Below are 26,642 nucleotides of genomic sequence, written 5' to 3' on the forward strand. Positions count from 1 at the left end.
TTATGTAATGATTTTGGATGGATAGGCAGATTAGATAGGTAGAGAGAGAGAGAGAGATACTGATTGACCTTGGGAATGGAGATAAAATAAGGTCTGGACATTCACTCATCCTCTTTTAACTTCAGCTTTTTGTTCTCAGAATCATAGACTCATAGAATATTAGGGTTGGAAGAAACCTCAGAAGGTCATCTAGTCCAATCCCCTGCTCTTCTTGTGGTTTTTTTTGTTTTTTTTTTTAAAGGGTTGGACATGTGTGATTAACCCAATACCTACATATATATTCAGAGGCGGGGCTTCTTGTGGAGAGAGGGGAAAGGTGCTCAAGCAATAAGTCTTCTCTTTTCAGAAAGCCAAAAAGCCTTCAGCCACTACCAGTGTTATGTCTTCTTCATAAGTGACCTGCTCTTCCCAACCTCAATCCATCCTTGAATCTCAATCATCTTCAAGGCAAGCAGGTGGGTGGCCACTTCTCTCCTGTTCCATTTCAGTTTGATTCAGAACTCTTCATCAGGTCCTGTTGCTCTCATGACTATCAAATTTGAAGGTGGTTCTGGCTTATACCAGAGAGCTCCATGGTGTTTGTAAAACCCCAAGTCTCAGGATGGGTAGTTTGTGGGGATTGAACCTTGACCTCTGAATGTAAAAGCATGAACATTTACTGCTAAAGGGATTTGGTTTAATACACTGAAGGCAGTAATGGATTCATAAAACCTGTTATGTGGTCCAATGACCAAGATTGGATTAAACTGGGTTACATATGCATTATCCCTTCTTGCCTCTATTGCTGTAAAACATGAATATCCTATTGGAATAGGGAGGAGGAAGATCTTGCTCATTCCAGTATTTTATAATTCTGTGATGCAGTCCTGTGCACTGCACTAGAAACCAAAAATGCTGCTAAATTTGAAAGCAAAGAGATCTCCAGGACCCAGTGGAAAACTACATGACTCTTCCCCTGCCCAAACACCACAGTGCTGTGCCTGACAAGCTTGAAAAAAAGACAAGAGACCAGAGGCACGAGTTGTCTGTCAGACCACTATTAACAGGTAGCATGACTTCTAGTCTGGTCTCGGGCCTCCCTTGCCTGCCTTCTCTTCCCTTTTTTCCATCAATATGGTTGCTGATTCCCTCCATTGCTCTTAGTTCTTTTGCACCTCTCTCACATCACATCGGAAGGTTTTCTCTGCCAACCCCCAGCTCCTGCTCACCACAACATCCACTTCCTCCTGCACCCATGCTGCAGAGCGTCTCTGGCACAAATCCAGGGTGGACTGATTTTAATAAAAGTGATTTAAATCACTGATTTTAATCAGGATTTAAATCAGCAAGCAGGAAACCTTGAATTAAATCATCAATATTAATCTTGTTTTATGTTTGTACTTCCTAGTTATTTTCCTAAAGAAAGATGGATTGTCATAGATTGGTAACCATTAAAACATGTTGATTAGCACCTAAAGAGAGTCTTTACACTAAATTTGGTGCTTCTTTTTACTAACCAAGAGAATACACCAAATCTATTCAAATTTATTTAAGCAATTATATAGCTTAATTTACATTTATTCAGATTCTTAATTTTTACTATGAAAATGGTTAATGAAGCATTTATTATTTTACTAGATGATTAATGTTTTACTTGTGATTTCTCTCAAGCTTTATTTGGATGCAAATTAAAATTCAATTCAAAATGCACAGGCTCTCATAGTCTCACATCTGGATTACTCCAACATCCTTTTCTCTGCAAATGCAATTTTATCCTGCTCATATCCACTCAGAATGCTGCTGCAAATGGTCTTCCAACTCACTGTTTTGATGTCACTCCTCTCTTTGTAACCCCCCCTTCTCTACTGTATAAAACATAACCTATTTGTCTTCATTCAGTATTGAGATATTGACTCCCACTTCTGGTCAGCGCATAATCTCAGCCTGCATCACCCACTTGTTAAATTTTCCTACAAACATCTTTGTGCTTTCTCCCACACTGGCCCTCGTGCTTGGGGGGGTACTTCCTGTAAACACCTGCAAAGCCATTTCACTGTTCTACTTCAAACCCCTCCTTAAAACTCTCCATTGCTGTGATGCCTACAAAAACTTGAAAACTGTAATATTACTGGTGTGGTGAGATCACTACCTGATCAATATTGTCTCATTGTTTCCTTGTACTTTCCCATTGGTCTGTCTGCATCAATCTGTAGTCTCTTATCTGATGCTTAAATTATAAATTCTTTGGGGAAGGGCTGTATTTTTGTTCCGTGTTTGTACAATGCCTAGCGCTATAGGGTCCTGGTCCAAGAATGGGGTTCTCAGAGGCTACAACAATACATATAACAACAATAAAAGTGAATAGAAGAAGTTAAGAAATAAAAGGCACTGAGTATATATGTTTCTCTTTTAGGATATGCCTACACTGCAACTGGAAGTGTGCTTCCCAGCATGGTTAGACAAACGCACCCTAATTCTGCTCAAGCTAGCGTGCTAAAAATAACAATGTAGCCAGGGATGGCATGGGCAGATGCTCGGGCTAACTGCCTGAGTATGTATCCAGGGGGTCCAGGAGGGATTGTACTCAGATGGCTACCCAATGTGCCACCCATGCTATCCCCATATACATGCCTTTTTTAGCATGCTAGCTTAGGCAGAGCTAGTGTAATTCTTTCTAGCCACACTAGGAAACATGCCCTTAGACTGCTATATGTTCTTATGTGGCTGGTACAGGAAAGACTTTCGTCTGGGGTGGGGTGAGAGGGTGTATGTAGAAAGAATGGTAGGAAGAATCGACTTCTGACTGCTCTGAACCCAGTAACAAATGCCACTGTGGCCAAGCCCCCATGGGAAAGAAAGAATGCTCTTCAAATTCAGCCAGAGAGAGGACAATCAGCTATGAACTCCTAGGGTAGGTCTACACCAAAATTAAACACCAGCAGCTGGCCCAGATCAGCTGACTAGAGTTCGCAGGGCTTGGGCTGTGGGGCTGTAAAACTGCTGTGTAGACATTCAGGCTTGGGCTAGAGCTCAAGCTCTAGGACCCCGCAAAGTGGAAGGGTCCCAGAGCTCGGGCTCCAGGTGAGCCCAAACATCTACACAGCAATTTTTAGCCCCACAGCCTGAGCCCCATGAGCCTCAGTCAGCTAACCCAAGCCAGCCATAGCCATGCTGCTAGTCTTTTATTCCAGTGTAGATGTACCCCTAGAGTGGACGAGAGGAAGACATGATGTTTCTCTGGAGAAGAAGAGAAGAACCATTAGGCCCTAGAAAAAAAATCTGTATAGAGAGATAAAGGGAGAGACAGTATGACTGGGTGAGTGGAGTGACTGGATGGATGATATTATTTTGGATAAAAATGAAAAAAAAATTGATCTGTGAACCACAGAGAGAATAAAATAGAAACCTGTGATATAATTGGTTTTCTTTTATAAAGATTGATTTTCAAAATATAACACAATTGGGATACACTTTCAGAGGAGCCTTAAACTGGTCACTGCTTGAGCACACACATTTTTTGAGCAGCAATATACCACCGATAGATTCTAACATCTATGTAGGTAGGCAATACCATTTACATCCATTAAAACCATTTCTTTTGTACATGTAAAGTCATGCACACACAGGTGTCAGAACTGATCAACTGCACACACAAGTGTTAGTGTTCCAAATGTAGAACCGCAGATGTTACACTTGTACAGACCATATTTTGCAAAACTGTGCCCTTAAAATTTAGGCTAGAAGTAAGAAATATCAAGAAGTTCATGTAGGAGGGTATAGTCTCCTTTCAAAGCATCGAAGCATCAAAGAGCTAACATTCTACACACTACACAACAAACTGTTTACCAATTGAAACCATAAAAATAGCACCTATCCCACCGATTTCTACCAATCTGTCTAAAACCTTAGCGTCTAAGGTCTCTTTCTGCTACTGGTTCATTTGCACCCAGGAGCACTGATTCTGAAAGCAGTATTTCAGTTGCTTATGTATGAAGAACTTATCCAGCCATTTGCCACTTTTTTTACTTTACTGATATACGTGCTTTCTTTACTGATATACGTCACATTGGCTGAGTTACCAAAGGACAAAAGAACAATAAATGCATCATGACAAAATGTTGTATTTACAGCCTGTGTACATGCATAGTTCAGCTGCACAACCATCTCTTGCCTACACTCTGAATTCATTTATGTGCACCAAATCAGCCTGCAGTTATTCACTAAAATGTTGGCTTATAACACAACGGTTTAGGAATATTTAGACTTCCTACCAGAAGTACAAAGCCACAGTCCTGAACTGAATTTATAATACATATACCAGAGTATTTACATTGTGTCGAATTGAAGCCTAAATAAAATAGCACATTTTAAATGTACAGAGCTTGCTCTTTTGTATAGAGCTAGTCTTTCTTATGATATATCAAATACCTAATTTGGTAATGAGAGATGCCAGTATTTGTGATGTTCTTGGAAACATCTCATATACTTAAAAAACACGTGATGAAACTTACATCTCTTCAAACATTTTGAGCATTTTCTTAATTATCAAATCTCTTGTATGTTTAAACAACGTTTTTTTTCCTTCAGAGCTTGCCATTTCTCCTTTTTCAATCACGCAGTGAAGTCATAACGAAGCAATTATGAAATCACAATCATTTCCGTAGCAGCAACAGCCTGTGCTCCTCATAAAATCTAGATACTGAAAAGACCTAATGCATCGCCTAGTGCAGCTCCCTGCCTATGCAGGATTGGATCGTTCCCCAATTCTACATTTATCAGTATACCGTTCAATTAATTTTAAATATCACAAGTGATGAGGCTGCCACCACTTCCCTTGGGAGACTGTTCTACAACCTAGTACACTAGATTATATTGCCAGAGTTATTTTTTCTGCTCTTTAACCTAAATTTTCAATTTTAAAATTTCATCTCATTACTTCCAGTTTACTTATACCATGTTGAATAATTATTATTCTTCCTTAATATAATACCCTTCAAATAACTGTAAATTGAGCTTTGACACTGGGTGGTAAATGGCTAGAACGGATATGTCCAAGCTGTGTTTCTTCAGTGTTGGTCAGATTATTGCATGTTTGAAGAAGGAATACAAGACTCCTTCTCTGAATGAAATTATGACTGTTTTGGTCAGGTGTGGCAACAGTTGTTCATGATGCTGTTTCACACGCCAAGAAAGGCATCCAATATCCTGCACCAAACTAACCAATTTCTGATGGCTAGATTGAGGGACAGATGGAGAGAGTTGACATTTTACCCATTTATATATTTTTAAAAGCAAATTATATATGTATATAAAACTAACCATAGTTGGGAAGTTTTGTTTTGCTTGATGTGACTTTTATGCAAACGAATGATGTAATTTCCGTATAACCATTAACTTAAAGTTATGGTTAACACACTATGCCCTGAGCAGTGGCAGACACAGGTCAGGGAGTTGTACAAAACTTGGCAGCTCCAGCTGGATGTCTGAGGGTATCTGAGGTGGTACCTGGGTAAGTGCCCCCTGGGGCTCTTGATATGGCTGGGTAGGAAGTGGGGGGCTCTTAGAGTTTAGGTGGCTCATAGGGAATAGAGGGTGCTGGGACTGCTAGAGATCTGGGGTTCCTTGGGGTTAGAGGGTTACAAGGGGGCAGTGGGAGCTGGAACTCCTAGGAGACAAGGACTCATAGGAGGCTACTGAGCCCCCTGGGGGTGGGAGGACTAAAAGGTGCTAAACATGCTGAGGCTGCTGACTGATAGGGGGCTGTTCAAGCAGCTGGGGTTGGGTTGCTGGGGTGGCTGCACTGGTGGGAGCCAGATGTGGCTGACCACAGGGGGAAGAGGAAGGGAGCCTGAGGCCATGATGGGACCCCTCATCTTGCACTGCTACAATTGCGTTATCTTCCAGTCGCTAAGGCTATCTACAGGCTGCTCATTTTTTGCCCTATCTATCATGGAGAGCAGGGAGAAGCAGAATCTGGCTCCCTGTTCAGCAAGTATCACAGTGGCCTCTGACAGACAAGACACAACTGCAGCAAATGCCTGCTGCTTTCCTGCCCTCAGTTGGATTGTGAGATGCCAGTTGAGTCATGACAAAGCATGACAGGGATGCGGGATGCGTGATACTTGGCAGCCCTGCATATTTGATTATATCCATATGCTTCCAGCCTGTGTATGTGGCTTATCTTCTTAGGTCTCGATCCTGCAACATGCTGTGCCAGTATAGCATTCCAAGGACTTCCGTGGGCATCAGTGAGGATGCTGCAGATCTGGGCCTTAAACTGTAGGCTTTTGGGAGCAGACAGCATGTTTTAATAGAGTTTGTAATGCACCTAGAGCAACAGGACTCCAATCCTGAGGAAGGCCTCTAGGCAATACTGTTGTATAAATACTGAAAACAGTGACAATGCCTAGTAAAATAAACTATATGCCACTAATGTTTACAGGATCAGCCCCTTTGGACAAGACATTATATTAAGGGCTCAATCCTGCAAAGTGCTGAGAACCCCTGTGAGGTTCCGAGTGTACTTAATTTCCATTACTTTTAAAGAAAATTGAGGGTCACTAAATACTTTATAGGAGTGCTCAGCATCATACAGGATCAAGGCAAGAGGCCTCAGTTCAGGAAAGTATCCCTATTTGGGATAGCAGTTACACACATGCTTAAAGATAAAGTTAAGCACATACAGTAACTCCTCACTTAACGTTGTAGTTATGTTCCTGAAAAATGCGACTTTAAGTGAAATGATGTTAAGCGAATCCAATTTCCCCATAAGAATGAATGTAAATGGGGGGGGGGGGGGTTAGGTTCCAGGGAGGTGGGAGGTGCCCCTGCCTTACTCCATCCACACAGGCAAAGCCCGCTGGCACTGGGGACAATGAGGCAGGCAAGGAGGCTGAAGGTGCTGTAGGCTAGGAGAAGCACATTGCGCAGCAGCAGCAGCAGCTTCCCCTACTCCGCAAGCACCAGGGGCGGTGGGCTCAACCCTTGGCCTGCCCACGCCACCCTTCCCCCAAGCCCCCACCCTTAACCTGCTGCTTCTTCCCCCCCCTTTACTCTGCATGCGGCATCCTCACTCCTCCCCCCCCCCCCCGCCCGCGGCAATCAGCTGGTTTGCGGCGTTCGGGAGGGAGGCGAAGCAAGCCACCTGAACACCGCAAGCCAGCTGATTGCCACGGGTGGGAAGCGGGGGAAGGCGCGGATCCACGAGGTCTGCTGGCAGGCGGGAGGCGCTGTGGGGGAGGGGTGTAGGGGAGCTGATGGGGGGGCTGCCAGCTGTAGACAAAGCAGGCAGCCAAACGATGTTATAGCGAAGCATTGCACAACTTTAAATGGAGCATGTTCTGTAATTGAGCAGGGACGTAAGATCGAAACAACGTTAAGCGACAGGATGTTAAGTGGGGAGTTACTGTACATAGGTGCGGTTCTGAAGAGGGATGAATGTAAGTATATGTTTAAGTGATTTACCGAATCGAGGTCCTATTATACTACTAGTGTTTTTCACTTCCATCCATTAACTTTGAAACACTATCAATAAAGCAATCAAGTTCGCATGGAAGGTTTATTCCTTAAGACCAAGCTACTTATTGCTCTTGGATTTCTGTTTAGTGTTTTCCCCCTCAATATTTACTTCATCTTTGTACAATAATCATTCTTTTGCTTTAACAAACAGGAATAATACCTCATCACAGCAGGAACAAGCAAAAGGAGAAGATATATTTTGAAGGAAAAAGCTATTATACAGACACACGAATCTTAGAGTAGCAAATAGAACATACACAAATACCGGCCACATACGTGTCTTCTTAAAAAATAAAGTGATCTTTTATTCCAAAATGCCATTCTGGTAAAGTGATACTTTAAAATATTTATCTAATTTACTTAGACTATCTCTCTGTCTCTGTCTCTGTCTCTGTCTCTCTCTCTCTCTCTGTGTGTGTGTGTGTGTGTGTGTGTGTGTGTGTGTATATATATATATATATATATATATATATACACAGATATATAATGTTTTAAATGGATGACTCAGCTGATTATCTACTATTAACTACAAATTGTTATGGGAATCTTAGGTAAATTATTCACAAATTAATAGGAACATATTTAGTTTTTCAACTATAATGTATTACCCATTAACTGTAAGAGACAAAGCATCTATTTCATTTAAGTCCTTGCAGGTTCCTTATTATCACCAGATTAGATAATGTTGAAAGTGTTTACAACTAATAGATTTTAAATTATTAAAATTGTTAAAAGACTTATCAATCCAAAACCACAAGATCTTTAAATATTTTAAAATTTGACAGAAGACAAATAGCTCTAGCGAGTTAAAGGTGAAAGGCTATCTTGAATATAGCACAATTTCTCTCAGACGATCAAGAAGATTTATAGACCTAAGCTGCTATAGGATAGTAAGGAATAAGGTCTTTCTTGGAGGTGTCTGAGGTATACAAATCTTATTCCTGTCATTTATTTTCCATCTCTTAAATTTAACTGCATTTATTTTTAAAGAACAAAATAATTTTTTATGCGCCTACCCAAAATGTATGCATAAAGAAAAAACTCTCTGTATAGTGCTTTTTAAACCGTACAAATCTCTCCAGTGCTCTTTATCTAGCTTTGCCTTTAGATAGTTAATAAAATTAATGGATACAAAAATTTAACCCTTCAAAAATTGGAATTTCTATTTTTTAAATAAGAACCATTTTTGCTGTGTAAATATTGAATGTTTGCAGTTGCTTTTGTTTGATCAAGAACACCATAGGACACAGTTTTACTTTGCATTTTCAATTAGGTCTATTACTTGAAAACTGCAACCTCTACTAACAGTACCTCGGAAGCCAGGTATTTGAGAATTAACCTTGACTGAGAGATCTTACACTTGAACTTCAGCTTTTCTATGAGAAATATAACTTTCTTTAATAACTGGCAACTGAAGTAAACAGTTTCCAGACCTAATGATCTGCCCAAAAGACAGTATAGTCAGACATGTGTTCAGCTGCTGTGAATCACAGGATCATAGAATTGGAAGGAACCTTAAGAGGTCAACTTGTCCAGTCCCCTGCACTCATGGCAGGACTAAGTATTATCTAGACCATCCCTGACAGGGGTTTGTTTTACCTGCTCTTAAAAAATCTCCAATGATGGAGATTCCACAATCTTGGTAGGCAATTTGTTCCAGTGCTTAACCACCTTGACAGTTAGGAAGTTTTTCCTAATGTCCAACCTAAACTGCCCTTGCAGCAGTTTAAGCCCATTGCTTCTCGTCCTACCCTTGTCCAGAGGTTAACAGAACATTTTTTCTCCCTCCTCCTTGTAACAACCTTTTTATGTACTTGAAAACTGTTATCATGTCCCCACTTAGTCTTCTCTTCTCTAAACTAAACAAACCCAATTTTTTCAATCTTCCCACAAAGGTCATGTTTTCTAGACCTTTAATTATTTTTGTTGCTCTTCTCTGGACTTTCTCCAATTTGTCTACATCTTTCCTGAAATGTGGCACCCAGAACTGGACACAATGCTCCAGTTGAGGCCTAATCATGTCTCACCAATCTATTCAAATATTTTGAGGGTGTCAACAAGCATGTGGACAAGGGTGATCCAGTTAGAGTGTACTTGGACTATCAAAAAGCTTTTGACAAGGTCCCCCACCAAAGGTTCTTCAACAAAGTAAGCAGGGTAGGAATAAATGGTCAGTTTTCACAATGGAAAGTGATAAGTAGCAGAGTCCCCCAAGGATCTGTACTGGGACCTGTCTGCTCAACATATTCATAAATGATCTGGAAAAGGAGGTGAACAGTGAGGTAGCAAAAATTCAAGGAAGTCTGAAGCTGAATGTGAAGAGTTACAAAGGGATCTCACAAAACTGGGTGACCAGGCAATAAACTGGCAGATGAATTCAGTGTGGACAAACGCAAAGTAATGCACATTGGAAACAATTCTAACTATACATATAAAATGACAGGGTTTAAATTAGCTGTTACCACTCAAGAAAGATCTTGGAATCCTTGTGGACAGTTCTCTAAAAACATCTGCTCAATGTGCAACGGCAGTCAAAAAAGCTAAGTGAATGTTAGGAATCAGGAGGAAAGGGATCAATAATTAGAGAAAATACAATAATGTCACTATATAAATACATCGTATGCCCAAACCTGGAGTACTGCATGCAGTTCTGGTTGTCTCATCTCAAAAATGATATATTAAAATTGGAAAAGGTACAGAGAGAAGGGCAACAAAAATTATTCAGGGTATGAAAGAGCTTATATAAAATGAGAGATTAAAAAGACTGGGGCTCTTTAGCTTGGAAAAGAGATGACCGAGATGATAGAGGTCTATAAAATCAAGAAAGGTGTGGAGAAAGTGAATAGGCAGTGTTATTTACCCCTTTACATAACACAAGAACCAGAGGACACTATGAAATGAATAGGCAGCAGGTTTAAAACAAACACAAGGATATACTTCTACTCGTAATGCACAGTCCACCTGTGGAACTCATTGCCAGGGGATGTTGTGAAGGTCAAGAGTATAACTGGGTTCAAAAAAGAATTAGATAAGTTCATGGAGGATAGGTCCATTAATAGCCATTAGCCAGGATGGTCAGGGATGCAAACCCAAGCTCTGGGTGTCCCTAAACCTCTGAGTGGACGGATCACTTGATATTTGCCCTGTTCTGTTCATGCCCTTTGAAATACCTTGCACTGGCACTGTCAGAAGACAGGCTCTTGGGCTAGATGGACCATTGGTCTGACCCAGTACAGCCATTCTTTTGGTTTTATGTATTGCCCGCAGGGGGTCTTGCTATAGTACTATCCATCTCCATGTCCCTACCATGAGTTGTGGTTTAAAAGCCACAGTAGAGCCATATTCCCCCTCTGGGCTGACTGAGCTCTCGAATGTTGATCTAGAGTGTATGATACAAGAGTTTAGCTGTTCACTCAGGCCTTTGCCTAAGGGAGCAGGTTTCAATGTGTTCAGTTTCAGATGCAATTTTGAGGGGACTTGCCTAGTTTTTGGTGTTTTAAATAAATTCACAAGTACCTAGAGAGGCCTGAATGGACATTTTCTTTATACATCAAAAAATAAATATCTGCCAAGCATTCTGTCTAATTCGTTTTACAGTGTAAATAAACCCACGATATTATGTGTATACAGTGATTAATTTGTGAGATTAGAGATAATGAAGCATTTAAGTACTCACAGTAACACGTTCCCCTGAGTGGATTTCCAAGGTACCTGTTTTCAGAGTCACAGCTGCAGAAATAAAAATGAACTGAATTACTATTAAACACATTTTATAATTTTTAATACAACATTAGAGTGAACATTTGTTTCCAAATATAAGGGGACAGTTTTAACTTATTAGAGGTGGGGATAAGTAAATGTTTAAGACATTTGATATAAGATAGATCCAAACAAATGCAACAGCACTGTCTTTAGCTATGTATTAAATTCACAAGTAATTTGAGATCTGGAATGCATATCTTGAGAAGTTAAGATGAGAGTTCAAAATCTTCAAAATTGTTACATCGTTCATTTTGTTTTGTGTATTTCCTTAGAAAACATGTTCTACAGCAGTAATATACTATACAGTTATTCTTTGTTAACATGCATAGTTTCAACCAAATAGTTTATTTAAAAATTGGTTTATTGTTTTTGTTTTTTAATCAGTTTTAAAACAACACTGGCAGAGGCAAAATAAAGAAAATGCTATGGTGCCTTTCAAAATTCATATCTGCTATCTCTGCTCTAAATGACAGCTATCATCATTTCCTCTTCATGTCCTCCATAACACACTTCTTAGCATCGCAGCAATGGGGGGGGGAGGAGTGGCCATTTTTGGTGGGGTTACACACACTGTAGGGATGTAGGATACAAATAATAAATGAGATTGTTCAAAAACCGTTTATGAATATTCTTTGTCATAACTTTTATGTTTATTCCACTGCTAATGTATAACCAACATCTACTCAGAGGTATGCAGTCATGATCCAAATACATCTTGAGAAACAGACTTTTCTAGAAAAATACAGAACCCAAAGGACTACACTATGGCTTTAGGTTACAGCCCAGAGGAAGCAGTGGACACCCTTCAGCTGCACCATTCTGCCCAAGCTCCTGTTATGCTGAAGGGGTAAGAGTAATTTTCAACACCCCTTTATGGGGTGCAGCATACTCCCCCATGTGTCCAGCTAGCTCTGCTAACCAGCAGAGAGAGCTACACAGAGGAAGAAGCCATGGTTTTACCTGCTTCCTGCCTCTAACCATCCATTTCCTGCCCACTTACTCCCTGAGGGTAACATCTGTGGTGGAGCCCCTGCACTAGACTGAGCACCAGGAACCAAAACCCAAGAGCCCTAACCTAACCGTGAAAAGCTCCATTTCAACTCCCTGTTCTGCTGCGTGACTGTTCCATCCATGCCCAGTCTAGCCGTTAAGCAGCTGAAAATAAACAGTGCTCCTACTACCACTGCTCCAGAAGTCTCAACGTCTCTTTTGTTTCTTCTCACATGACCCCATTATACATGGAATGCCCTCCCCAAACCTGTCCTGCAAGTCATCTTCCTCACCTCATTCAAATTCCTCCTTGAAAATCACTTCTGCCATCTTGCCTGTGAGCAGTAGGGGAATAAAAAATGGAGCTGTCCAGATGTGTTCTTGCCTTACTACATAACCATGACCTCGTATTACTGTTACTCTTCCTCTTTTCTCTGTTTATCACTTTCACTTATGTTGCAGTTCAACTGTGAGGGGCAGGAACTATATTTTTGTTTGTGTTAGGTGCCAAACTCATTTTTGGAGCACTGAGAAAATCATAATTATTAATTATAATTTATAACAATAACAATAATGAAATGAGTAAAAACATGAAATAAAACCTAGGATTCCCTAGATATCTCTAAACAGATCCTCATGTTGCAATTAGCCTTTCAATGATTAATTTCTTGAGATAGTTACTTCCATTGCTAAATAAGATGGGGCAGTAGCTATTGTGTAGGTGACAAGGCATATCAATGCCAGAAGTTGAAAAATATCCCTGTCCTATTTATAAAATAAGTTGTTCTCTTCAGCTTTATAACTCTTATGAAATATCCTACAGAATTTCATAGTGATGAAATGAATAAGATAAGAAATTACTCTAAAAACCTACATAATTTAATAGAAAATTATAACCTTTCTCTTGGTTTTCTGAACCATTCCACAGAATTCTATAGCAGAGTTATAATTTTCTATTAAATTTTATAGGATGGTTCAGAAAACCAGGAGAAAGGTTATCATTATCTATTAATTTCTATAGAACTTTTTCCCTATGGGAAGGTCTGGATCACTCAGTTATTGTCACTTTTTGTTTTTCATTGTTTTGTGCTCTTCAAGAAACTTGGTTGCAACAGAATGTTGCATTAGATTTATTTTATTTATGAGCAATATTGAAAAACTGCTTAACTTGGATGTCATATCTAGCAATTTGTTGAATCTGGAGTATACTCTAATTATAACAGCTTAACTCCTATGAGAAAAACAATTTAAGTTTTAATTTTCTCAAGTCTGTTTTGCTGTTGATCTCCTTAATAGTTCTCCAACGTAATATTTGGTTGTTATTGTGCTCATTTTATTCAAAAATGGGGAAAAATACCACTGAGTCTTTGTTACAACATCATAGAAGAAAATAAGCATCAATGGCATTTACAACATAACTTGATTCTCCCATGGAATTAACGCAGCTTTTCAGAGTTTTGTTTGTTTGTCATTTATACTTTCCAACCAGCTTCATGTACAAAGGGAGAAGAGAATAGCACCCATTACCCTGAAAGAACTGTTGCAAATTACAGTTTAATGGCAAATATCTTATTCTATATAGCTAAAAACTTCCTAAAATTAGCACTCCAGTAAAAGTATTATGCTAGACACAGCATTCCAAAGTTGTTATTTTTTGTTCATCTACTCAGTAACCTCAGCACTTATTAAGTGCATATATATTGTATTACACACAAAACAAATGTTAAAACATTATTCATGTCGCAAAGTCAAGCACTGAGAAGTTAGGAAATGCCAGAATTAAGGTTGATTGTGCAACCTTGATTCAGCCCCCTTGTGAAGTCATTATGATTTGATTGCACAATCAGATACAGGCCCGCCGCCAGGGGGGCAAAAGAGGCAATTGCCCAGGACCCCTCCGCCCCCAGCACCACTGATCAGCTTGTTTCTGTCCCCGCCAGTGCCTCCCACCTGCCGCTGTCAACTGTTTGGCGGCATGCTGGAGGGAAGGGGGAGGAACAGAGGGTGGGAAGAGGTGGGGCAGGCCTGGGGGCCACATGGCTCAGAGGCCAGGACGCAAGAGAGAACCTGGCTGGGGTGGTGGTTTCCACTCCCTGGCCAGGCTCGGGTGCCATGGTCCCCGACAGCCAAGCTGGGCGGGGAGTGGAAGCTGCCTCCTCCCCAGCCAGGCTCTCTCAGGCACAGTGATTTCCCTACATCCCCCCTGAATTTCCCCAACCCCCCCCCCCAGTTTTGTGTACTAGTTACATGCCAATTTAGTGACTGTTTGGAAATTTGAATTGAAAAATTGAAACATTAATACACACTTTAAAAGCATATACAGTGTATGATAAAATACGTGTATCTGAAAAAGTATAATAGATTTGAAAAGTATGAAGATAGACCAGCTTCCTTATACAGCTGTTGTTTTTTATGACCATGTCAGTGCATTCATTTCGGTAGTGGTGGCCAACCTAATAATTTCAAATGATGATTTGTAAGCAAAGTCTAAATGAGCTCTCCCTGACAGCTAGTGATGAGCTGGGGACTCGGGGGGGAAAGGCTTCGGGACAAGATTGTATTTATATTCCCACCTAATCTACCTACGTATCCAGCAAACAGAGCTGTGTTGCCCAAGTGATAGATTTTGGCTGGGGTTGGATTACAAATCACTTGAATGCGGGGGAAGGGGGCAAAATGTTGTTATATTTATTGTATGAGTAAAGGGCAGTAGAATTGTACTTAGCCTGTGCTGACTTAGGGCATCAAGAGAGAGGGTGGGGACCTGTCCCTCTCCACTGTTTAAAGACAGAGCTGATTAGGCTCCATAGATAGTCTTTTGTTCTGTTAAGTGACCACTGCAGCTGAAATCACTGATAATCAGGTCTAAGTACTTAGTCCTGCTATGGGGGCACTGTTTCTGTGGAAGAGACGGCCCAGACTGCACTAGCAGTGAGGTTCCCCCACTGAGATCTCAGCTGAAATCACTGAGAGCTGGGTGAAACCTCAAGAGACCAACTCAGTGGTCACAGTGGCAGGTAGCAGCAGAAGGTGACTGCGCAGGGTCATTGGCAACAGAGTGGTGGAGTGAACGGTGGCACAACAAACAGCAGTGGCCAGAGTGAACAGGGAGCAGCTGGAGGAACAAGCAAAGTGCCTTCTTGCCCCCCACCAGGGAGGTGTACTCACGTGAAAGCACCTCTGAACTCTGAGTCTCCACTGACCAAGGACAACACCGGTGAGTGGGGTGCGGTGGAGGGAAAAGTGAGGGGCACATTAAACAAACATTTGTTTGTTGGACTCTGTTTTAGTGACTTTGCTGCAGAATGCTAGATTTGTGACTGGGAATGGAAACTTATATAAATATTTTTCCTAGTAGGCCAAGATTTTTAAAAAGCATTATTTGCCAAGGTTGTCATCTCACATCGTTGCTATCTTGAGAGGTCATTATGTTGGGGAGTTTCTGTACTAAACATTTTTATTATTATAATTAATTTTTACATAAGAATGGTCATACTGGATCAGACCAATGGTCCATATAGCCCAGTATCCTGTCTTCTGACAGTAGTCAAGGCCAGGTGCCCCAGAGGGAATGAACAGAACAGGTCATCATCAAGTGATCCATCCCCTGTTGCCCAGTCCCAGCTTCTGGCAAACAGGCTAGGGTCACTCAGAGCATGGTGTTGCATCCCTCTCCATCCTAATAGCTAATAGCCACTGATGGACCTATTCTCTAGGAATTTATCTACTTCTTTTTTTAATCCTGTTATAGTTTTGGTCTTCACAGCATCCCCTGGCAAAGAGTTCCTCGGGTTGACTTTATGTTGTGTGAAGAAGTACGTCCTTTTGCTTTTTTAAAACCTGCTGCCTACTAATTTCATTGGGTGACTGCTAGTTCTTGTGCTATGTGAAGGATTAAATAACATTTCCTTATTCACTTTCTTCACACTAGTCAAGATTTTATAGACCTCTATCATATCCACCCTTAGTCGTTTCTTTTCTAAGCTGAAAATTCCCAGTCATTTTAATTTCTCCTTGTTTCATATCCCTAATCATTTTAGTTGCCCATCTCTGTACCTTTTCCAATTCCAATATATCTTTTTTGGGATGGGGTGACCAGATCTGCACACAGTATTCAAGGTGTGCACGTACCATGGATTTATATAGAGGCAATATGATATTTTCTATCTTATTATCTATTCCTTTCTTAATGATTCCCAACATTCTGTTTGCTTTTTTGACTGCCGTTGCACATTGAGTGGATGTTTTCAGAGAACTATACACAATGACTCCAAGATCTCCTTCTTGAGTGTTAACAGCTAATTCAGACTCCATCATTTTGTATGTATAGTTGAGATTGTTTTCCAATGCGCATTACTTTGCATTTATCAACATTGAATTTCATCTGCCATTTTGTTGCCCAGTCCCTCAGTTTTGTGAGATCCCTTTGTAACTCTTCGCAGTCTGCCTGGGACTTAACTATCTTAATAATTTTGTATCATCTGCAAATTTTGCCACCTCACTGTTTACCCATTTTTCCAGATCATTTATGAATAAGTTGAACAGTAATAGTCCCAGTACCGACCCCTCAGGGATACCACTATTTATCTCTCTTCATTCTGAAAACTGTTAATTTATTCCTACCCTTTGTTTTCCATCATTTAACCAGTTACTGATCCATGAGAGGACTTCCCTCTTATCCCATGATGGCTTACTTTTCAAAAGTCAATTTAAATTAAATACATTTTTTTTTAAATTATATTTTTTTAGAAATCTAGACCGGTTATGTGTTTTGGTGTAACTTGCATTAGCCTTATGTTAAATTTGCATTATCCTAACAAAACATTTACTTTATTTCTCTCTCTCATTGGCCCTGACACCCCCTCCCCCGGAAATTTGAATGCCCCCCCTAATTTCAATTCCTGGGAAACCACTGCTCAGGCATTAAAAGCGGCTCCCTCCTGCTCCCTGCCTGGGCTCCTGCCCGCCAGGGAGAGCAGCGGAATTGGCTGGGGGCGGGGGTAGGTGCAGCAGGAGGACAAAGCAGGTAACATGGGGCAGGGAGAGCACGGTGACCCTGGGCTGGGCAAGGGGGGGGACAACACATGACCTGCCCTTTAGATCATGCCCCAGTTGTATATGGGGCACCCTCAGTGAAGGGGGCAGAACAGGCTGGGAAGAAGTGGGGTGGGGGTGGGGCATTGGGGGAAGGGCCTAGGACTGAGCATGGGTGGGGTTGAGCACGCCCCGGGAAATCTGGAATTCGGCGCCTCTGCTCCTAGGTGCATACGGGGCAGTACCAGTGGCAGCAAAGGCAGCTGGGCGGGTATGTGGAAGCCCTGGCCGTGCCGGCAGCTCGCTGGGCACCAGCTGGGACCCATTGACTGTTCTGCCCTAGGGCCCAGAATTGCTGTCGGCAGGCCTGATCAGCTATATTTTCCAGATTCCATCAGTGACCAGGCTGGACCTGCTCTGGCAATGAATCTGGGATGTGTAGTGAAAGAGACGGTTGTCTATAGAACCTCTTCCTCATTTGTTGAAAAAATTTCTTCATGTGGCATCACACTGACACCCAGATGGTTAATCAGACCCGCTACATAGACCTCTGCCACTAGACGTAACATAGTAACTGATAGCAATAGTAGGGTGTCATCCTCTATGTGGACTAGCTCTAGAAGGGGATGAGAGACACGGCTTGCCAGTTGGTTTCAGTAAATTGCTGAGAGCAGGGAGAATGGTGAGATTCAGGAATCATGAGTTTCATTCCAGACTCTGGAGGGAACTGTGCTCTAGTGGGCACAGATTCTTCTACCTGTTTCCCCAAGCTCAATCCTTTCTGTACCATCTCCTGTCCCTGTCCTGATTCTTTCTTACCCCTGGCACCTCGTCCACACAGTCCTGATCTCTGTTATTCAAGCTTCTCTTCCTAGTCCCAATCTCTCTCTGCTCACCCAATCCTAGTCTCCCCTTCAGAGTCCCAGTACCCACCTCCCTCCAACTCTCAGTCACTCTGCCTGTCCACATCCAGTCCCAGTCTCCTTGCCCTGACACTTCTAGTCCCACAGCTACTCACCCAGTCTCTCTCCCTCCACTCTCTCCCCAGCTCCTTATCCCAGTCTCCCCCTATTTGGTTTCTTGGTGCAGTCTCTGCCGAGCTAATCCCGGGTATTTCCCAACATCCCAGTCAGATGTTTCCCCTTCCCTCCAACTCCATTCCCCCTCACGCTAGTTCTTAGTCCCAGTCTCCTTGTCCAGACAGTCTGCATCCTTCCCACACATCATCATCTGCTCTCATTGCTAGCCAACTGATTCTCAGGTTTCTCCTCCCTTTTCCCTCCCCAACTCCCATCCCGGTGTCTTTGACTATCCAGTTTCCACCTCCTCTCTGTCCCCAGTTCATGGTCCCAGTCTCCTTGCTTAATCAGTAGCAGACTCCCCCAACTCCCAGTCACAGTTTCTCTCCTCACGTCCAGTCCCCATCACACCAGACTACTTATCCCTATCTACTCCTTTCCCTCCCCTGGCTCTGGCTTTTGTCCACTCTGCATTCAAATCATACAGCTTCCTCCTCTACACAGCCTCTGTGCCAGGAGGAGGATCACAGAGAGTGTGGGAGTAACAGACTCCCTCCTCGCAGCTCCAGTACTTGGCCCTTTTTCGGCCTGGAGAAGCTGCGAACAGGCATTCCAGGCACAGTCCAGCTTAACCCCTATAGCTCTGTGTTCGAGCATGCTCAGTCACTTGGGTAGGATGTGAGAGAGAATGGGGCAAACTCAGTTGCTCTCTGTGGAAGGCTCAAATGCAGTCTGGTCAGAACTAGAGCTGTGAGAGGCTCAAGAATGCTCAGTTTGGATAGAATCTTCAAGAGTTTAGTGGCTAAAAAATAAAGGAGTTTCCACTGAGCATGACAGAAATATCATTTTTCTAAAACTGTTGTGGCCAAATCTTTGCAGATTTTTATGGGGATGGCATAAGGCACATCCCTGACACAAAGTCCATGCTTTGTCAAATGTCAAGTTTTTGCTCCAAAGCATGAAGGTGCTAGAGATATTCAAAGAAAAAGTCTTAATTTTTAACACAGGTACACCAACGTATTTTTCCCTGGCTTCATTTTTTGGAAATTGCTGAACCATTTTGGCTCAAATTTTCCCACAAAATTCAGCCGGAGGCAGATATCTGGCATAGAAAATTTATCTCACTTAAAGTCTGACAAAAAATTATAAGCAACTGAAAACAGGGTCTTTATCATGGGAAGTGTCAGGCAACCTTAACAACAGAATCATAGGACTGGAAAGAATCTCAAGAGATCATCTAGTTCAGTCCCCTGGATTCACGGCAAGAGTATTATCTAGACCATCCCTGACAGGGGGTTATCTTACCTGCTTTTAAAAATCACCACTGATGGAGATTCCACAACCTCCAGAGGCAATGTGTTCCAGTGCTTATCCACCTTGACAGTTAGGAAGTTTTTCCTAATGTCTAACCTAAACAACCCTTGCTGCAGTTTAAGACCATTGCTTCTTGTCCTATCCTCAGAGGTTAAGGAGAATAATTTTTCTGCTTCCCCATTGTAACTTTTTATGTACCTGAAAGCTGTTATGTCCCCTCTCAGTCTTCTCTTCTCCAAACTAAACAAACCCAATTTTTTCAATCTTCCCACATAGGTCATGTTTTCTAGACCTTTAATCATTTTTGTTGCTTTTCTCTGGACTTTCTCCAATTTGTCTACATCTTTCCTGAAATATGGCACCCAGAACTGGATGCAATACTCCAGCTGAGACCTAATCATCATGGAGTAGAGCGGAAGAGTTACTTCTTGTGTCTTTCTCACAAAACTCCTACTAATACATCCCAGAATGATGTTTGCTTTTTCGGCAACAGTGTTACACTATTGACTCGTATTTAGCTTGTGAACTACTAGGGCCCCCAGATCCATTTTGCAGTACTGCTTCCTAGGCAGTAATTTCCCATTTTGTATGTGTGCAACTGATTGTTCCTTCCTAAGTGGACTACTCTGCATTTGTCCTTGTTGACTTTTTTACTTCAAATCATTTCTCCAGTTTGTCCAGATCATTTTGAATTTTAACCCCTATCCTCCAAAGCACTTGCAACCCCTCCCAGCTTGGTTTTGTCCACAAACTTTATAAGTGTACTCTCTCTAAATCATTGATGGGAGATATTAAACAGAACTGTACCTGGAGGGACACCATTCGAGATGGCTGTGAACCACTGATAACTGACTGTGACTGTGAACCACTGATAACTACTCTCCAGGAATGGTTTTCAACCTTACAGTAGTTCCATCTAGGTTGTATTTCTCTAGTTTGTTTATAAGTCATCCATGCAAGACGGTATCAAAAGCCTTACTATAGTCAAGATTTACCATGTCTACTGCCTCCTCCCATCCACAAGGCTTGTACCCTGTCAAAGAAAGCTATTAGTTGGTTTGGCATGATTTGTTCTTGACAAATCCATGACTGTTCTTCTCACCTTATTATCTTCTACCTGTTTGCAAATTGATTGCACATTGATTTTAGGTGGTGTTACAGACATGCCTATAATAAAAATTCTCCACTCTCATTGAAAAGCCCGTGGGTGGATTTCAATGAATGAAATCTCCACAAGGATCCCTCCACTAAACTCCACACTAACCATTTCAGCAGAAGAAATGTTTCCCCACCACCCCACAACCCCTGAAGAAAACATCTTGCCCTCAGAGCTGCAATCTTCTGGCTCTGCTATGGCCTCTCCTCCTGGCTCCACGATAGCATTAGATCTATGGGAGAGGGAAGGTCTACAGAAAATATACCACCAGACTGAGTTAACTTTTCTGCATAAACTCAATGGGGACAGACAAAGATGGTGTGTTTGTCCAGCCTCCAGCCCCAACCCCAGTCTACAATCTCTTCTAGTTTCCTAAAACAGATACTGGAGCCATGGAGGGCTCCCCTCAATACATCGATCTGGGGCTGATTACAGGCAATAATAGTACTTTTTACTAATCTACTTGACCTTTCATCCAAAGATTGCAAAGCACTTTAAGTAACTTGATTTCTCACAGTAGTCTCATAGCTTGAACATAGGCATATAAAATTACACCCAGTTTTGGGGAATGTCTTTAAGTTGGTAACTTTTAAAAGAAGAGTTAAGGCACAATGCTCTATTTATTTTCTTTTAAAAATGGAGCATTTTAAAGAATCTGCTTTTCTTTCCCTGTCATTAAGGTTGTTCAACATTGCCTATTACAGTAGCAAGACTATATATTGTGTAACAGGTATAATTACATGACGCAAGTTATTGTGAGATAACAGGACATTTTTAATTGCTCTGTCCCTTAGATGTTTCAATGATAGAATTAGTTTATTACAAGTTAGGCAATATTCAGAAAATACCATATTTTATATAGGAACACAAATGTCCTCAGTTTTACAAAACAAAAAGGAAAAAATTTTTGGACTATTCAGCTTACACAGATTGTAAATTCCTTGATCTGAATCTATGAGACTGAACGCTTTATAGAAAAAATATAACAATAAAAACCTTCTTAAATCTGAACAGTCTTGAAAGTTTCAAGATTCATATACAAGGTTGCCCACTTTAGGAATCACGTAATGATTTAAATTTTCACAACTTTGAAGTATTCTGACTACAATGCCTGTCCAAACGCATGTTTTTGTATTGTACTGTTTTTATTATCTGTTGTTTCAGTCTATGACTCTAAAAGTAAGCACTTTACATCTAGGAACCTGCTATTTGTTTGGTAAGACTCTGTACTGAACTGTTTGGTGTTTACCTATAAAACTACACAAATAATAACTTCTACCGTGAAATGAAGAGGTATTTAATTGAACAGGATTCCTTTAAAAATGTAATCGTGAAAAATAATTCTGTGACAAAGCAAATGTATTATTTCTAACAGGAAACTAATCAAAGTTTATTGAATTCCATATCAGTAAAGCATAATCTATCTGTACTGATCAATGGAAAATACTTTTTTTGGAATTCTCTTTTTTCTTCAAATAATCTTTCTTATCAGATTTGTGATAATGATCTTCTTTTTACTAATCCATGCTGACTAACTTTAATTAAATCTAGTATTTCCACATGACAAATTATCCTCTCCTTGATTATGGATTCCTCACTCCCCAAGCATGCAGATCTTTTATTATTACAGTAGCACCTATAAGGCTCATTGTGCTAGCCATCTCTCACAAGCATATAGTGAGAGATAATCACCCTGAATAATTTATAACCTAAATATGCAAGACAGACAAGGGGTGAGAGAGGAAACACAAAGTGAAGTGGCTTTCCCAATGTCACAGAGCAGGTCAGACACAGAAGCAGGCACAGAACCCAGGTCTTCCCATTCAGTGGCTTGTCTATCAGATCAAATTGCCTTCCACAGGCATGTAGTTGACTAGATCTTCCCAGATTCCCATCCCAAGGATGTCATACAACACAACTTTGATGTAAATAAAAATAAATATCTAAACCAAAAAAAAGTGCACATAACTTGAAAATATCCATACAATCTATCTAAAGCAACCTAAATATCAATACTTATAGTTGTTGAAAAAAGAGTGAATTATAAGGAAGAATTTGACTGCATTTTTAGTACTTAATGTTTTGCAATTTAATCTCACATAAGTATCCATTTCTGTCTCTAAGACCCATTAACTCCTGCAAACAGCTATAGAATTGACCTTCAACACTCCTGAAGGAAATATGACAATGCAATTTTACAGTTAGCCATTTTAGCTGTTCTGGCATAATGCATGAAGAACTGATGTAATGCCTGTAATATAAAACCAAGCTAAGCAATGCATTGTACAGCAACAAAATATTTTGATATACTTCCTTCTTTTTTGCCTATTTTCAGTTGAAAAACTGCTTAAATGTAAAGATTTGCAGCGCTGTAAAAAATGAATTAAATAGATTTTTTTTTAAAAGTAACCTGCATTTATTATTTTTCATAAGAATACATACTCTAGCTTCCAGTTCAGTTCTGCCTAGTAGTTTGATACTCTTCATACTGTCCTATTAAGCATGTGTATTGCTTTTTATAAGTCAAGAAATATGGTTTCAATTACAAAAGCCCTATTCACTGAATTAATTCTATCATTATAGTACTTTAGTTATTACAGTAATTGTTTTGTACTTTTCAAAAAATCCAATATATTGTTTTGAATAGTATCTACTTTCAAATGCACTTACAGTATTTGGTTATACTTGAAACATATTGTATATTTCAAATCTTTGAAGAAGCAATTACATTAGATACTTTATATATACTATAGGACTATGATCATTTGCTTTAAGTGGTAATAATGAATTATCAGTACTACTCTGGCATGTTTCCAAAGATACATCTCCTATTTTCAAGGACAAAGAAAAGAATGTTTTAAACAGATTACTTACAAAATCTATGGTTTGGTCATTGACCTTTTGATGGCCTGCTATTTCCAGTTATTTTCTAACCCTTTCAATTCATTTTGTGGTTAGGTATCACATTTGTTATTTTTGTTCTAACCTGTTATTTTGGTTCTTTCCAAGTTTCAAGCTGTGGTGTACCTATTAAGCTTAAAAGGGCATGAACTTAGGAAGCCCCCAGTGCGAACCTACTTCAATGCATCCTCTGTGTTAAAGGTCACAACCAAATATGGACCTTATGCTTTAGCTTATCACATCAGACTAGGTGAAAGGGGGGGATGGATAGCTCAGTGGTTTGAGCATTGGCTTGCTAAACTCAGGGTTGTGAGTTCAATCCTTGAGGGGGCCACTTACGGATCTGGGTCAAAATCAGTACTTGGTCCTGCTAGTGAAGGCAGGACTCAATGACCTTTCAAGGTCCCTTCCAGTTCTAGGAGATAGGATATCTCCATTTAAACAAACAAACAAACAAACAAAAAAGTCCCACACATATGCATGGTAACTTTGCTCTAGCTCAAAATATAGAATGTGGCCTGTAGGTCCCTTGCGTTACAGTCAAAATATACTCTAATATAAACCTATTATAATAAAACAAATAAGCAAACCTATAAGAAAAGATGTGCAAGCAAGCAGGCTAGCCTTAGATGTATCCCATGTACCTGTTATGTACATCAGTTCATTGACAGCACACTTCTGTGGTTGAATAATGTACCTGTAGTCAGAATTTCCCCTTAAACTCTATTTTCAGCTCCCCAAATACTTGGGGTTTTCCATTGGGCTGTTTATCTATGCAAAGTTCATAGGCCTCAAGCCTTCTGCTAACTTGCTCAAGCTGATGTCTCACAGGATACAGGCCTGTAGGTTTCTTACATTACTGCAGAATAATATGCAAAGCAATGAATATAATAAAGGCAAGCTAGCCCACTGGGCTACATTGTTTTAATTTATGAAAGCACCTATCATATTGTCTCTAGGCACTTGATGGTTCAAATATAATCTTTTATTAAGCTGCACTAAGCAGTGTACTGTGTCTATCCTGTGTCCTATCATAAGCATGCTTCTACGCATATATTGATTGAATATCCAAAAAAAGTTGCATGACCACTGAAGATATTCAAGTATTGCACCCTTTCAAGGAGTATAACCTAATAAAAACATGCAAGTAAAGAGTCAGAATTTATTGCCTGTTTCCCAGCAACAAAAGGTGCACTGTCATGTTACTCCTACTCTTCATACAATATAAGCTATGATTAATTTTACAATAGTGGCTTCTAGGATATTTTGGATCAATAATAATGGTTGAAATGACTTCCTTGTGCAGAGGACCAGCAAAATTCTATGCACCATGCAAGTCCCAGTTAAGAAGTGCACGTGAGTTGTACTGGCCCTCTACACAAAGGTGAATTTCACCCAACTTGAATTAATACAGGATTTCTGAGGGGCTTCTGGATTTGCCCACTGACTGATAGGAAAGAGTGAAATGTCCTGAGATCACCTTATGCAGCACCAAGAGAACACAGATATACTGAAATAACCTGTGCAAGATAGTGCATAGGTGCATTGCCATATGCGGGCCCATTTCACTCATTTTGTGAACCTTACACAAAAATGCCACATATCTCAAATGCCCATACATAGTGAGTTCTGTACCCTAATTTGACATTGGCACCTTTGGGCGGCATTTGCAAGTTAAGTTCTCTCTGAGTCTTTCAGCTGGACTCAGACAGTTGAAGAAAATAGACAATACGTTTTTGTGGGGCCCAAGTGAAAGGATCCATTTGAGCCTGATTTCCCCTCTACTCACTCGTGGAAACTGTATATCTTCAGCCTAGGTGATCCATAAGCATCACCCCTTGCAGCAACAACCCTCACCACCATCTTCCCCATATCTGACAGAACCGAAAACCAAACTAGATTTACATCCTCATGAACAAGCTTTTTAAGGTCCTAGGATTTTCTTAGGGAAGAATCTTGACCAGGGTGGTGACCTTGTTCCATAGTTCCACCTGACCCATGATTAATGAAGGGCTGGTGACCCATATGAGAAGACTTGCAACTTCAGAGTGGTAAACCCTTCATTCAAATGAATCCCACTGCCACAAATCAGGATTTGGGGGCACAATACCATAAGTATGGCTAATCTTTCCTCTAGCCACGGCTGTGTTTAATCCAAAACCTTGTAGTGAAGATGGGAGATGTAGCTCACATCCTCCTCAGAGAGAATATTTTTTACTCAACTGTCTTCCAGACTGAAGCAGTTTCTGTGACTCTATCAAACCATTATTAGATATTCAAAATACATGGTGCAAGGTCTTGTTAACTGTATTAGATGTTGAGTCCTCATTCCATATCTCAGTCATGGCTCTCAAATTCCTAGGCCACTTTTAACTCTAAATTAACTTTCTTGGACTGCTCCTGTAGAAACCTAGGGAAGGTAGAATCCTCCCCAGTGGAGTCAATGCCAGTGTGTTTCTCAGTAGTAGAACAGTATTTGGCATCACATGATTCAGACAGATGAGACGTCTGGTTCTTCTGAGTCCAAACAGCAGCCTTCATAAGACTGATCCCTGCTTCCCCACCCATACAGCTTGAATTGAAGCATCATCGGTGTTCCAGGAAGCACTGACACTGCCTGTATGAGAGCCCTGAGTTTAAGAGGTAGTGGGACACTACCACACTGAGAACACTGACTCTCTGGGTATAACCACTGGCTTCAATAGAAAAAGTGCTGTGACTGCACAGAAAGATCCTACCTTTGCCAATGCACAGTGACTGGGCCAGATCAATGAGCATGTATTGATACCTAGACTCATTGACCACACCTCTGCTTCAAACACATGACTTCAAGTGGAGAAAATCCAGAGGTCTTGATTTAAAACTGCCTAGATTTTGGAGCTTTGAAAGAAATGCACTGATGATCTACTGGCACTCTCAAAATGTCTTCTGCATCAGCCTCTTGTATGGACTCTAATAAGCTGGTGCTC

General features: G+C 40.7%; 1 protein-coding gene across 8 annotated transcripts in view; it reads right to left on the reverse strand.

The window, feature by feature from the left end:
* ATRNL1 (attractin like 1) overlaps window positions 1–26,642 on the reverse strand; it is a 991,165-nt gene that overhangs the window by 526,721 nt on the left and 437,802 nt on the right. For all 8 annotated transcript variants that reach the window (XR_008445623.1, XM_054034053.1, XM_054034052.1 and 5 more), the window contains one exon: window positions 11,174–11,226. Coding sequence is in view for 7 of the 8 variants with exons in the window: in XM_054034053.1 (XP_053890028.1) it covers window positions 11,174–11,226 (53 nt within the window). In the remaining variant the exon portion in view is untranslated. The remainder of the gene's footprint in view (window positions 1–11,173; window positions 11,227–26,642) is intronic.

This window comes from Malaclemys terrapin, chromosome 7 (genome assembly GCF_027887155.1).
Source record: "Malaclemys terrapin pileata isolate rMalTer1 chromosome 7, rMalTer1.hap1, whole genome shotgun sequence".
Lineage (NCBI taxonomy): Eukaryota > Metazoa > Chordata > Testudines > Emydidae > Malaclemys > Malaclemys terrapin.